Raw genomic sequence first — 13,899 nt, 5'->3', positions numbered from 1 at the left:
CAGAGATGGGACCAAGTCATTCATTTCAAGTCACAAGCAAGTCTCGAGTCAAATCCCAAGTCCTCAAAGAGTTAAAGTTAATGAGATAATTAAGTGACTAATTAAGTGATGATTGTGCATTAGTGATGAACACCTGCTGTCAACAAGCAGCATCACTGAAGAAAAGACAAACACAAGAACTACAACTGACATCAGACACAGCCTTGGATAAAATCAACTGAAAAAACAAAACAAAAAGAGCTGAGACTGACTTTATTTTATGTCTGCAGAATCTCTTATTGATAATTAAAAGAAACAAAGAAAGAGAGAACACGATGCCACCATAATTGTGGTCAAAGTGAGCTTTACTTTGTCTCTTGACCCTTTGAGTAATTTAATGTAATTTGCTTCTAAGCAATTGCAATGTTGTTTTACAGCAAACATTTGTGCGTTACTGAATCAAAAGCTTGCAGTAGCAGATTACCTTACACTCTCTATTTATAACTAATTTGGATGAATGTCATGAATTGGTGTCTCTATTTGATTTATTTGACTGCTGTTCAGCTTTTGTAGAACTGCAAAAAAAAAAAAAAAAAAAAAAAAAAATCCTATAGCATTTCAATATGAAAAGAAAGAAGAATGTTGGCTCAGGTTTTTAGACATGAACATTTAGCATATGATCCTCAACAGTGGTGCTAATAATTATTCATACTGCAGTACATAAGGAGAGTTTATCCTATGTTGTATACCCAGCATGCATTGCAACATGAAGTGGTTTGTTGATTGTCACCATTGTCGAGATTCATATGCTGGTTCTTGATGTCTGTGTGTGTCTAAATAGTGCAGATATTCAGATTTGTATATGCATTACAGATTGAAAACATATTCCCCTGGAGCTGTTAGAAAAAATACATTCTACTTCTATGCTGCAAAACCTAAACATATAAGCAAGAAAAAAAAAATACTTCTGATGCAGTTCACAATGATTACACTGTCATATTTAAACAGCTAGTGACTGCTCACTTTGCTGCTCTGATCTCACTGATTCACAACAACACATGTATTGTTATAAAAAAGAGATGTAACATAGCAGGCCAAGGGTCAAGAGCACAACTAAAGCACACACTGATCTCCATGATGGTGGCATCATTTTAACCACTAAAACATCAACATCTGATCCTCTGTAATTCTCAGCAACAGCAGGTGTTCATCACTAATGCACAATCATCACTTAATTAGTCACTTAATTATCTCATTAACTTTAACTCTTTGAGGACTTGGGATTTGACTCGAGACTTGCTTGTGACTTGAAATGAATGACTTGGTCCCATCTCTGGTTCAAACCAGCTCATGATAAATGTAAGAGCTTCTGAAAACGTGTATCAAAAATAAAGTCTGTCTGGTTAATAATGAGCTGGTGATGCTGTTTGTGGAGCTGTTTAATCATCATTTGCTGAGATCTTGAGATATTTAATGACAAATTTTATTTCAGTTGATTTAGTATGTGGCTGAAATCAGTTGTAGTTCTTGTGTTTCTCTTTTCTTCAGTGATTCTGCTTGTTAACAGCAGGTGTTCATCAAAAATGCTCAATCACCTTTTAATCAATCACTTAATTATCTCATTAACTTTAACTCTGCTTCAGTGTTAATTTAAGTCTATTTAGAGAGGGACCAAATGTTCTCTGAATAGAGTTGATTTTACTCTGGGGATTTTACTGTGTACATATAAGGTCAAAGAGATAAGGATGAGACCGATCTACATATCACTCTTTGATTTATTTATTTTCAAAGTAGAGAAGAAAACATGCATTAGAGTAACTCTATAAGTAGTATGTAGAAAGTTTGTTGCTGTGGATGAAAAATGATGCAGTCAAGAGGAGAGGAGCTTAACAATGTCATGATCCCTGTTTGTTACTTGTCTTGTGTGTGTGGACTTTTCCACCTGTGTGCTACTTTCCATCTCTAGTGCCATTTGTAGTTGATTTGTGGTCCTGTTGTTTGAATGATTCCCTTGATTGTTTCCCCAGATGTGTATTGTTGTCTTGTTATCTTGTTAGCACCTCTGTGTATAAATAGCCTGATGTTTAATGCTGTATTCCAGACAGCTCGAAATTTAGATTTTTTTCCCACCTCCTACTTGGAAATAATGTCTGTAATGCCGCTTGAATTTGGACATCTGACCTGTGAACTCGGGACAGATCGCGTCATTTGATGTCACTGCTGCCAATGAGCAAAGTGTGGAGCTACCTTATTTAAACATTAACTTCATAAAATGATACTTTAATTTATGGCTGGTTTCAAAATGAACAGCAGCATTTTTATGTTATTTTTTCTTTTCTTTTTTCTTTTTTTTTTTGCCATAATTGACACAAAAATTTAAAAAATGCTGTTGTTGTATTATGGCGACATCATGGGGGGTTGTTTTGTTTTGTGTGAGGCTGCTGTCGATAGCTATGAAGATTGTAAGTTATGGTAGCGCTACATTAATTTTAGCATTAAGTTTAATGTACAGTAATACTAGTATCATCAGCTGAAGGCAGTGCTAAGCTATAGCTAAGTGTCAGCCTGTAACAGCCTGTTTCAACACCTCACATTTAGCCCATCAGCTGCTTCAAAAATTTGAGTGCTGAAATGAAGATTTGCAGCGGTTTATTTGCCCTGACTAAGTTCATGTAACATCTTAACAATTTTCTAGACAAGTAAAAATTGTTGTCTTGTTTTCAGGAAAAACTAAAAAAAGTCAAAATTGAGTTTTTCCTTAAAACAAGCAAAATAATCTGCCAATGGGATAAGCAAAATAATTTTATTTGAAATTGAAAACTAAAAATAACGAAGATGATTTTCTGGAAAAAAAAAAAAAAAAAAAAAAAAGGATTTGATTTAAGAATTATTCGATATTCGATATTTGATATTAGATATATACAAATTTGCACCCCTGCTGAACACAAAACTTGTGAAAATCTGTTGAATAGTCTAATTTACTACTACACAGTTTGACTTTGCAACAATAGAAACAATTTAGAAATTAGATTCTCTGAATTGCCTTTACACAAATTTTAAAGAAAGAATCAGCAACGCTTTTATTAAGTAGATTTTTTTTTTTTTTTTTTTTTTTCTTAATTGAGCTTCTCTCTTTTTTTATTTTGGATGTTATGACATTCATACTTTAAATATGCAGGGCATTATCTGCTATCAATATCCTTGCTATGCATCATTAATGTATAGTGGGGGTTCAGTCTGAAGTCTACATCCACCCAGAGGTGTCAAATCCAGGTTCCATGAGTAAACGTCCTCCCTAGTATTTTGTTCCAATCACCTGGATTTGCTAATTAGCACAGTTTTTCAGCCAGGAGGTCAGAGATGGGACCAAGTCATTCCTTTCGAGTCACAAGCAAGTCTCGAGTCAAATCCCAAGTCCTCAAAGAGTTAAAGTTAATGAGATAATTAAGTGACTAATTAAGTGATGATTGTGCATTAGTGATGAACATCTGCTGTCAACAAGCAGCATCACTGAAGAAAAGACAAACACAAGAAATACAACTGAGATCAGACACAGCCTTGGATAAATTCAACTGAAAGAACAAAACAAAACAAAACAAAAAAAAAAAAAAAAAAAACACACAACATTAAATCTCTCAAGATCTGATTAAACAACTCCACAGACAGCATCACTAGCTTCACTCATTACTAACCAGACTGACTTTATTTTATGTCTGCAGAATCTCTTACTGAGAATTAAAAGAAACAAAGAAAGAACACAATGCCACCATAATTGTGGTCACAGTGTGCTTTAGTTTAATTAATTAATTAATTAATTAAATGTAATTTGCTTTTAAGCATTTGTAATATTGTTTTACGGCAAACATTTTTCAGTGTTGCTGTATCAAAAGCTTGCAATAGCAGATTATTTTATGCTCTCTACTTATAACTAATTTGGATGAATGTCATGAATTGGTATTTCTATTTGATTTACTTGACAGACATTCAGCTTTTGCACAAAAAAAAAACAAAAAAAAAAAACACTACAATGTTTCAATATGAAAAGAAAGAAGTGTATTGGCTCAGGTTTTTAGACATGAACATTTAGCATACGATCCTCAACAATGGTGATAATAATTAGTCATACTGCAGTACATGAGGGGAGTTTATCCTATGTTGTATACCCAGCATGCATTGCAGCATGAAGCGTTTTGTTGATTGTCACCATTGTTTGGATTCATATGCTGGTTCTTGATGTCTGTGTGTGTGTTTAAATATTGCAGATGTTCAAATTTGAATATGCATTACACATTTTAAATTCTTTCACTGTAGCAGTTATAAAAAAAAAAAAAAAACATTCTACTTGCATGCTGCGAAATCTAAATATACAAGAGAAAAAAAATATTTTGGATATGGTAAAACAAGTTCATGATAACTACACTGTCATATTAAAACAGCTAGTGATTGCTCACTTTGCTGCTCTGATCTCACTGTTAAGAAAGAGAAATCAAATGCAGGAGATCAAGGGTCAAGAGCACAACTAAAGCACACACTGATCTCCATGATGGTGGCATCATGTTAACCACTAAAACATCAACATCTGATCCTCTGTAATTCCCAGTAACAGCAGGTGTTTATCACTAATGCACAATCATCATTAAATTAGTGACTTAATTATCTCATTAACTTTAACTCTTTGAGGACTTGGGATTTGACTTGAGACTTGCTTGTGACTCGAAAGGAATGACTTGGTGCCATCTCTGACTATTTGGCTGAGATTTGGGCCAGTTATGGCTCATGTGTGGCTCATGTCTGTAGTCCAGATCCGGGCAACTCAAGGGCCGTAATTCTTTGCTGCACTTGGGCCGAGTGTAACTGCTTGCCCAGAGCTGGGCCAGACGTCAAGTGCTATGTGGGGCTGTGAAAGATGAATGTTTGTCCTGTGGTCCCGCGCTGAAGTCACTATGTCAGTATGTTGTCACTGTAAGCTTGTTGTTAGCATGAAAACCACTAAAAAATTTGCACCATGTCTACACTGCACACAATCAACAAAAAACCAGCCACTCTCTACACTGGATGTTACACAGTGTGATAGGAGTGTGAAAAAGAGTAAACACTGAAAAATAGATTTCTTTTTTTGGATTGAACAGTTTAGTTTTGTGTTGTTTATGCACATAGACCATGATGGTGTGTAAAACTGACTCTCTGTGAAAAGTAATTGAGGATCTCTGGTCTACAGTGTGTAATAAACAATGCTGGTTGTAGAACAGAACTAACTTAATTTGCAATGTTGGGAATTAAATTGGCACAACATATAGAATGCTAATAATTACAGTTTGTCAAATGAACAGTATTTTTTTTGGTTAAGTTAGACATGTAAAGAGACATTTAAATATTTTCTCTATTTTGATTAATATATTTTCTGTTTGTTTATGTCTGTGTGTTCATCTTAATGTCTTTTCAGTGGTGGGAGAGATGACCAGATCAGATGTGTGTCCTGTCAGAAATGCAAGTCCTCATACTGTCACTGTCACATCAGTCATCATGACACAGAAGCAGATCTGCAGTTTGATTTTCACCAACCAGTGCATGATGATCTGCAGAGAGTCAAAGACCAGCACAAAACCAGCATGAAGAGCAAGTATGAGAGCTTATTTGAGGAAATCAAACTACAAGAGAATCAAACCCTCCTGAACAGGATTTACACACAGCTGTACATCATAGAGGGAGAAAGTGAAGGAGTGAATGAAGAACATGAGGTGCTACAGATGGAGAAAAGACACAAGACCCTCCAAGACACTCCTATTAACTGCAATGACATCTTTAATCCTTTACCTGAACAAGAATATGAGGAGAAGACAAGAGAGAAGATAAAAGAGAAGGGGAGAGAGAAGAGAAGAGAGAAGAAAGAAAAAATAAAGACTGTTCTTACTAAAGGCATCGCTGGAATTGGAAAAACCGTCTCTGTGCAGAAGTTCATTCTGGACTGGGCTGAAGGAGAAGTCAATCGGGATGTAGATTTCATGTTTGTGCTTCCATTTCGAGAGCTAAATTTGATTAAAGATCATCAGTACAGTCTTCACAGACTTCTGCTTGACTTTCATCCTGAACTTCAAGATCTGGACTCAAAGATTTATGACATATGTAAAGTTATGTTCATCTTTGATGGTCTGGATGAAAACAGAATTTCACTGATGTTTTCAGACAGTCAGAAAGTTTCTGATGTGTCTAAGATTTCATCAGTGAGTGTTTTGATGTCAAACCTCATGAGAGGAGATCTGCTTCCCTCTGCTCTCATCTGGATCACCACTAGACCAGCAGCAGCCAATCAGATCCCCTCTAAATACATCAACCGTGTGACAGAAATTCAGGGATTCAATGACCCTCAGAAGGAGGAATATTTCAGGAAGAGAATCAGTGATGAGCATCAAGCCAGCAGAATCATCTCACACATCAGAAGAGCAAGAAGCCTCCACATCATGTGTCACATACCCGTCTTCTGCTGGATCTCAGCCACTGTGCTTCAAAACCTCCTGAAACAAGATCTCAGTGCAGAAATCCCTCAAACTCTGACTGAAGTGTACATCCACTTCCTCATCATTCAAACAAATATGAAGAGCCAGAAATATGAAGAGACAGATCCAGAGAAACCCCTGCAGTCCAACAGAGAAGTGATTGTGAAACTTGCTGAAGTAGCTTTCAATCAGCTGATGAAGGGCAATGTAATCTTTTATGAGGAGGACCTGAGAGAGAGCGGCATAGACGTCACTGACACCTCAGTGTATTCTGGGATTTGCACTGAGATCTTTAGAGAAGAATCTGTGATTTATCACAGGAAGGTTTACAGCTTTGTACATCTGAGCTTTCAGGAGTTTTTTGCAGCACTGTATGTGTTTTACTGCTATTTACACAAGAACAGTGAGGTTTTGAACATGTTCCTGACTAGAAAGTCCAGAATCCAGTGTGAAAATGTTCCTCTGGATGAGTTTCTGAAGGGAGCAATGACTAAAGCCTTGAGCAGTAAAAATGGACACTTGGATCTTTTCCTTCGATTTCTTCATGGCATCTCACTGGAGTCTAATCAGAGACTCTTACAGGATGTACTGATACACACAGAGACCAACCCAGAGATCATCAAGAATATAATCTACACCCTCAAAAAAGATAAAAAAAATGATGTCAGTCCTGACAGATGGCTAAATCTGTCACACTGCTTGATTGAGATGAAGGATAACTCTGTTGTTAAAGAAATGCAGACATTTTTAAACTCTAAAACAAAAAGTAAAAGTCTTTCTCTTACACAATGCTCAACTTTGGCAAACATGATACTGATGTCAGAGGAGGTGCTGGATGAGCTTGACCTTAACAAGTACAACATTTACCCACGAGAGGGTCGATGGAGACTGTTACCTGCTGTGAGGAACTGCAGAAAAGCTCTGTAAGTGTGAAAATATGAACATACATTTGTTACATTTTAATGGTTGATGTAGATGAAGAGTATTATTTGGTCTTGTGTTCATAAGCATAACATATAAATGATGTCTTTTAAGAAAACATTAAAAACTAGGGATGTGCACTATTATTGGCACATCAGCTGTGATGTATCTTTGGTGATATGCCTTTGTTCATTGTTCATTGGTTTCGTTTTGACAGGTTAAAATAGCTACAGTATGCTCCTGTTTTGATTGACTCAATATTCTTATTCACCATTAAATTGTAAATAAATAATCCCTTCATACCATTAATATAATTATTTATTTTTATTCATGTGACCTCGTGATCTTTAATCATAAACATTATCCCTTCCTGGTCAAAAATGTATTATTTATATATTTTTTAAGATTCTGTCTGTTTCATAGACATTCCAAGAAATCCTTAATATGGACAAAGGCATCTAGCGATCGCTGTAGCTGAATAAAAAGAAGATAGAAATGCTTTAACTGATCAAACATTACGACAATAAACACACAACTTCCTGTTTCTGTGAAGTCCCTCCCTCAGCAGTTCACAGTGGGCTCTGATTGGTTAGCTGGCCGAGTGTGTTGTGATTGGCTAAACCACCTCTAGTACACGTCTAAACCACTGATCTATAATAGAGAACATTATATATAGATCAGTGGTCTAAACGTCCCACCCCTCATCAGCGGCACATGCTCCGGTTGTATTGTAAACAATGCCGTCGTCAATATCAATTGTAGGTTCCTACACAACCAGAGGCTGCAGTTTCAGGACTGCATTTCTAGGACACCTATTTTTTTGTAACAGCGCCATCTAGAGGAGACCTGATTCAAGCATAAAACAAAAACTATTTATTTTATTATCTTTCCATTTTATTTTTAATGTAAGAGCGGGTGTAGACTTGTGTTCAAGACGGTGTCAGCAATCTCCATTTATTCTGTTTAGCTGTGTAAAACAGTTCATTGTTCTGCTGAATGTTATAAACTAGCATTTATATTCAAATGATCTTACATTTATTAATGTACAAATAAACACACTATTTTTTAGTGCAATTGTTTTACCATTTACTGCACTTTATGTGTGTCACACATCAAACGTGAATCGCAGTGCCGTGGTTAATGAACTGAAGTCTCGCAAAGAAGATGTATTTTTTAGAGTGTTTGCTCATCTGCAATACGTCTATAGGACCTTTACTATCAGATGTCAAATAAACGTCTATTAGATGTCTTTAAGATGTGTGTGATTTAGAATGTATGTAAAACTGACATCTTACAGACGTCTGTCAAATGTTTGTACAGAGCAGATGCTTTCCAGATCAAGTGATCTTTAACAGACATCTTGCAGACATACGTGTGCTATCTGGGTATTCCTTTAAAAAAATAATAATATACATAATTGAATAGAAAGCGCTATTAAATATGAGACGCTAATACATACATATATACAATAAATAAATAAAATAAAGTAATACAAAAAAAACTACAGAGTCCTAGAAATGCGGTCCTGAAACTGCAGCCTCCGGTTGTGCAGGAACACCCTTCTTGTCTATATTGCTTATCAGTTTGAGACCGAATGAGACACAGAGGATACTAGTGAAGAGGACCGTGCAGAACTTAAGCACAGCTCTTAATGGTAGGCCTATGTTTTGTTTGTTGTTGTCTCATACTTTTAGATACGTTGTTATTAAGCTATTGCTTACGCTAGCTTTTAATATACGGTTTTATCATGATTAAAGCTTTAATACAGAACGCCAACCGCATGCAAATCCATGTTTAATGCATTCAATGTAATTTTTGATAATCGTAATTAATCACAATTACAATTTCAAGGTAATAATCCACAATAATGATTTTGTCATAATCGTGCAGCCCTAACACAACTACAGTTTATGGTTTTCTGTGTTCTTAAAGCCATCTTGGGTATTTTCACAAGAATTAAGTCAAATATCTATAAAATATATCTATATCTATATCTATATATCTATATCTATATCTATATCTATATCTATATCTATATATATATATATATATATATATATATAATGCAATGTAATGCTATAATGCAATGGCAATTGACATACCTTTTCTTACAGTATACAATAATGTAAAATAATACATTTCTGACCTTATGATAAAAAAAAGCAGGGCCGTCCTTAGGGTGGTGGATCTGGTGTGGCCCCATGGGGTCCCACACTTGTCTCATTACACTGTGGTGTGCATGGAAAAAAATCCATGATAACAATGTATCGCAATATCTAGAGACATATACATTTTTTTTTTTCATTTATATATATAATTATAATTAAACAAGCCCTTCATAAAACAGTCCTTCAAAATAATAGAAGAACACATTGTACAGACTTTAATTGCATTTAATATATTGTACTTTCAGTAAAACATTTGCATTGGGTTTGTAAAAGCTGTATTTATACATGAGTTTTTGTTGCATTTACATGGTTTTGACTAGCAGGCGTCACCAGATTGTGGGGTTTCAAAAGATTCAAAACAGTGAGTCATTTCACAAAACAAATGTTTCAATTGAATTAAAGCATCAAAAAGTTTTTTTTTTTTTTTTCTTCCAGTACAGCATCAAAGTACAACAATATATGAGGTTGGTCACATGTGCTTTTTTTATACAGTTTTCTATACAGGGAAAAGCTGTTGATTAGCATTGCATTATAAATCCTTAGAAAAATACAGGGGATGGAGATGAACACAGATAAAACATAAACTGTTGCAATGGTGTATTAATTGTTTTCACGTTTCATTCAAACATTTCCATCAGCATTTTATTGAGCTACACCAACTGATAGATAAATGCCTTTGTACATAAGATTTCCTGGAAAGTCATTGGTTTTATTAGTCTCGCTTGTGGACTTTCTTTGCCAGGGTGCCCACTCACATTTAGAGTGAATGAAACAAATTACTTGCGAGATATTAGTGCTGTGTACTTTATATTTTGAAATATCAACAAGATAACGTTATTTCATTTTTTTTAAATATTACAATTATCATCAATAACGTTATAACACACCAGTAACACACCTAGTGTTGGAGAGAAAAGAGAGAGAAAGCAAATCTGGTATAGGTTTATCAATACTGCGAAAAAAAAGAGTGTTTAAACTGTTTTAGATATTTCAGTAATAATATTTATCTAATCCTTCTGCCCCAGCAAACATTTCAAGTCACTCATGAAATGATTGAAGCAATCAGCAAACCACAACAATCCAATCAATTCCCGATGGGCAATACAAAGTCCTGAGTAAAAACAATGCAGTCAAGATGGACAGTTTTCATTTCTCAGACTGGATCAACACCTTTGAGATCAAAGGTGGATGTGGTCAAAAAAAAAAACTGTATATTTGTAAAGGTTTATTATTATTATTATTATTATTATAATTATTATTATTATTATTATTATTATTATTTTCCTGTCTTTTTTTGGTAAAAAGTAAGGTTATTACAATAACAGTACATTTGTTAAAAATAATAAACAAACAAACAAACAACACTATATTGTTATCGCCACTTGCAATCAGACAAAATGGTGAAAAGGTCAACGGACCCGCAAAATCCAATGTATTCCTGTAAAAAAAAAAATATAAAAAAATTATATATATATATATATATATATATATATATATATACAGGGGTTGGACAATGAAACTGAAACACTGGCCAATATAGTGTTGGAGGTTTCATGGCTATATTTATGCAGCCTGGTGGCCAGTCTTTACTGATCGCACATTCCACCAATAAGAGCAGAGTGTGAAGGTTGACTATGTGCACCCAATAGCTCAAACATTGTACCCTGAAGGTGGTGCCGTGTATTAGGATGATAATGCACCAATACACACAGCAAGACTGGTGACAAGAGTGATTTGATGAACATGAAAGTAAAGTTAAACATCTCCCATGGCCTGCACAGTCACCAGATCTGAATATTATTGAGCCACTTTGGGGTGTTTTGGAGGAGCGAGTCAGGAAATGTTTTCATACACCAACATCACATAGTGACCTGGCCACTGTTTTGTGAAAGGAATGGCTCAAAATCCTTCTGGCTACTGTGCAGGACTTGTATTTGTCATTCCCAAGATGAAATAATGCTGTATTGGCTGCAAAAGGAGGCCAAACACCATACTAATTGTGGTCTAAACCCAGGTGTTTCAGTTTCACTGTCCAACCCCTGTATATGAAATTGTATATGACACTGAATATGACACTTTAGGAATTTAATATAATAAAAAAGTAATTACTTAACAATTAGTTAAATGTGAAATTAACAGGAGTAGGCTTAATCTAGAATATTAAATCAAGGTTTAAAAATGGCTTTCTGAAATATAGATTATGTCCAGATTACTAACTCCTTGGGGGTGTTTCATAAAACAAGTTTACCAAATAAGCCTGGTTTATTTCAGTTAGTCTGACTTATTTTGATCCAAATCAAAATGATAATAAGTCAGAATAACTAAAATAAGTCTGGCTCATTTGGTAAACTTTAGATCACAGCCTGTAATGTACCGCGTATTTAAACTGAATTTACAGTGTACCTATTTGTAACTATAGATTACCTCCACAGTACCTACTTGCCGGTATAAGGGAACAATACGCAACGTTTGGGGAATAACGGGGTAATAACCAGCTAAATTATAAAGCATTTATACTGTAAGTATTTTATAACTAAAGGGCACCTATTCTGAAATTATGTGGTATGTATGACACACAGACCGAAATTTTCATAACTTACAGTTGAACGTATGTGTAGATAAACAGAAACAATGTGCAATGTTTGGGGGATATAGGGGTAATGACCTGGAAAAAAGATGATGTGGTATGCATGACCTGCTATGTTAGGAAACAACAGTATGATTTAGAACAAGTTGCCTTATTGTAATAGCACAAAAAATATGATGCAAAAAAGTATATACAAAAAAGTATATTTTTACATTATGTACTGGGTACTTGTAATTGTATTATTACAACATATATCTTACATGACACTGATACAGATACACTGTAAAAAACAATTTGCTGAATCAACTTAAAATATTAGTAACCTGGCTGCCTTAAAATTTGAAGTTCAGCCAACTCAAAAAAAAGTTTATTCAACTTGAAATGTTAAATTATACTAAGTGGCAACTTAGATATTTGAGTTGAATCAACATAAAATTTTAAGGCAGCTGGGTTACTTACACATCTATTAAGTTTAGCAAACACAAATATCTAAGTTGTTACTTAGTACAACTTAACATTTCAAGTTGAATAAACTTATTTTAGTTGACTGAACTTAAAATTTTAAGGCATCAGGGTAACAAATTATTTTAAGCTGACTCAACAAATTGTGTTTTTTATTTCTTACAGTGTAGATGAAAGTATGGGAAAATTATGTAATGGATTTCTGATATGATTTGGTTTAGAAATTTCCATATGAAAATTTACCTGATGAAAGAGTGTTGCATATGGTCATCTCAGCAGTGAGTCATGTGAGCAGCATTGTGCCATCGAGGTGCAATACAGTGAAAAACTATGGATTACCTGTTTCCAGCTGCTCCCAGAATATAACAAATATAACATCATAATACACAACTACTGTGCAAACATACACTCTTGTTATATGTAGTTGCTGTGTAAGTGTAACATCAGCGGGTTGTAATTTAAAGTGATCTCTTGTTACCCTCTTGTTACCTGTAGTTACTGTGTAAGTGTAACAGTAAACAATTTTAGTTATGCTGCAATAGATATGTTTTTAACAATGTTAAAAACAATGAAAGTTATTAACAATGAACTGTATTGCACAGTCAAATGCAATGGTTCAAAGACCTTAAGTTAACAAAAAATATATTTTTATTATTTAACAAAATTTTAACAGAACTTTTCTAAGAACAGAATGCAGAAAAAAACAACCAGTACAAACAGTAAAAACAAACAAACAAACAACAAATTATGTTCTAAATTTATGTTTAATATGCATGCTGTCAATTATTCCTTTCAGCTGTGGGCAGGAGTCAACAAATTCTGGAGATCTTTTGCATATACTTGCAAAGTTGTCCCTGCAATATATGAGGGAGCAGAAAAGTCGTCCCCCTCTGATGCAATTTTCAGCTGTGATCACAATCAGAGAAAAAGACAAAAAAAAAAGTTAATACATTTTGCATAATGTAACGAAGTGTTGCACAAAGCTTATATTTAACCAAACATAAAAATAAAGACTTCTGTGAGGATTCTGTGTCAGTAGGTGTCACTCATCTCCACTCTGAGGTGCGTTTCCCATACAACAACGTAACTCACTCATTAACCGCCATAGTACGAAGCATTGTTGTGGAAACTAACTAGCTAGTCACAACCACATTAGTTTAACAACGAAGGGCCGTTGTCAATGACGTCACCGAGTAATAACTTATGCTATTTAACTTATTAGAAATCTCTAAAATGCAGCTATATTGAACATGGCATCTGATGACTAATTTAATATTTTTTGTTCCCT

At 34.6% G+C, this 13,899-nt stretch overlaps 1 protein-coding gene across 4 annotated transcripts in view; it reads left to right on the top strand.

The window, feature by feature from the left end:
* The window catches only part of LOC127159930 (NACHT, LRR and PYD domains-containing protein 12), an 83,308-nt gene that overhangs the window by 31,275 nt on the left and 38,134 nt on the right, over nt 1-13,899 (top strand). For all 4 annotated transcript variants that reach the window (XM_051102619.1, XM_051102616.1, XM_051102618.1 and 1 more), the window contains exon 3: nt 5,423-7,396. In XM_051102619.1, coding sequence (XP_050958576.1) covers nt 5,423-7,396 — 1,974 coding nt within the window. The remainder of the gene's footprint in view (nt 1-5,422; nt 7,397-13,899) is intronic.

Source organism: Labeo rohita, unplaced genomic scaffold, assembly GCF_022985175.1.
Source record: "Labeo rohita strain BAU-BD-2019 unplaced genomic scaffold, IGBB_LRoh.1.0 scaffold_265, whole genome shotgun sequence".
NCBI classification, from domain to species: domain Eukaryota; kingdom Metazoa; phylum Chordata; class Actinopteri; order Cypriniformes; family Cyprinidae; genus Labeo; species Labeo rohita.
Note: the sequence above shows the minus strand (reverse complement) of the source record. Positions and strands in the feature narration are given on the sequence as shown.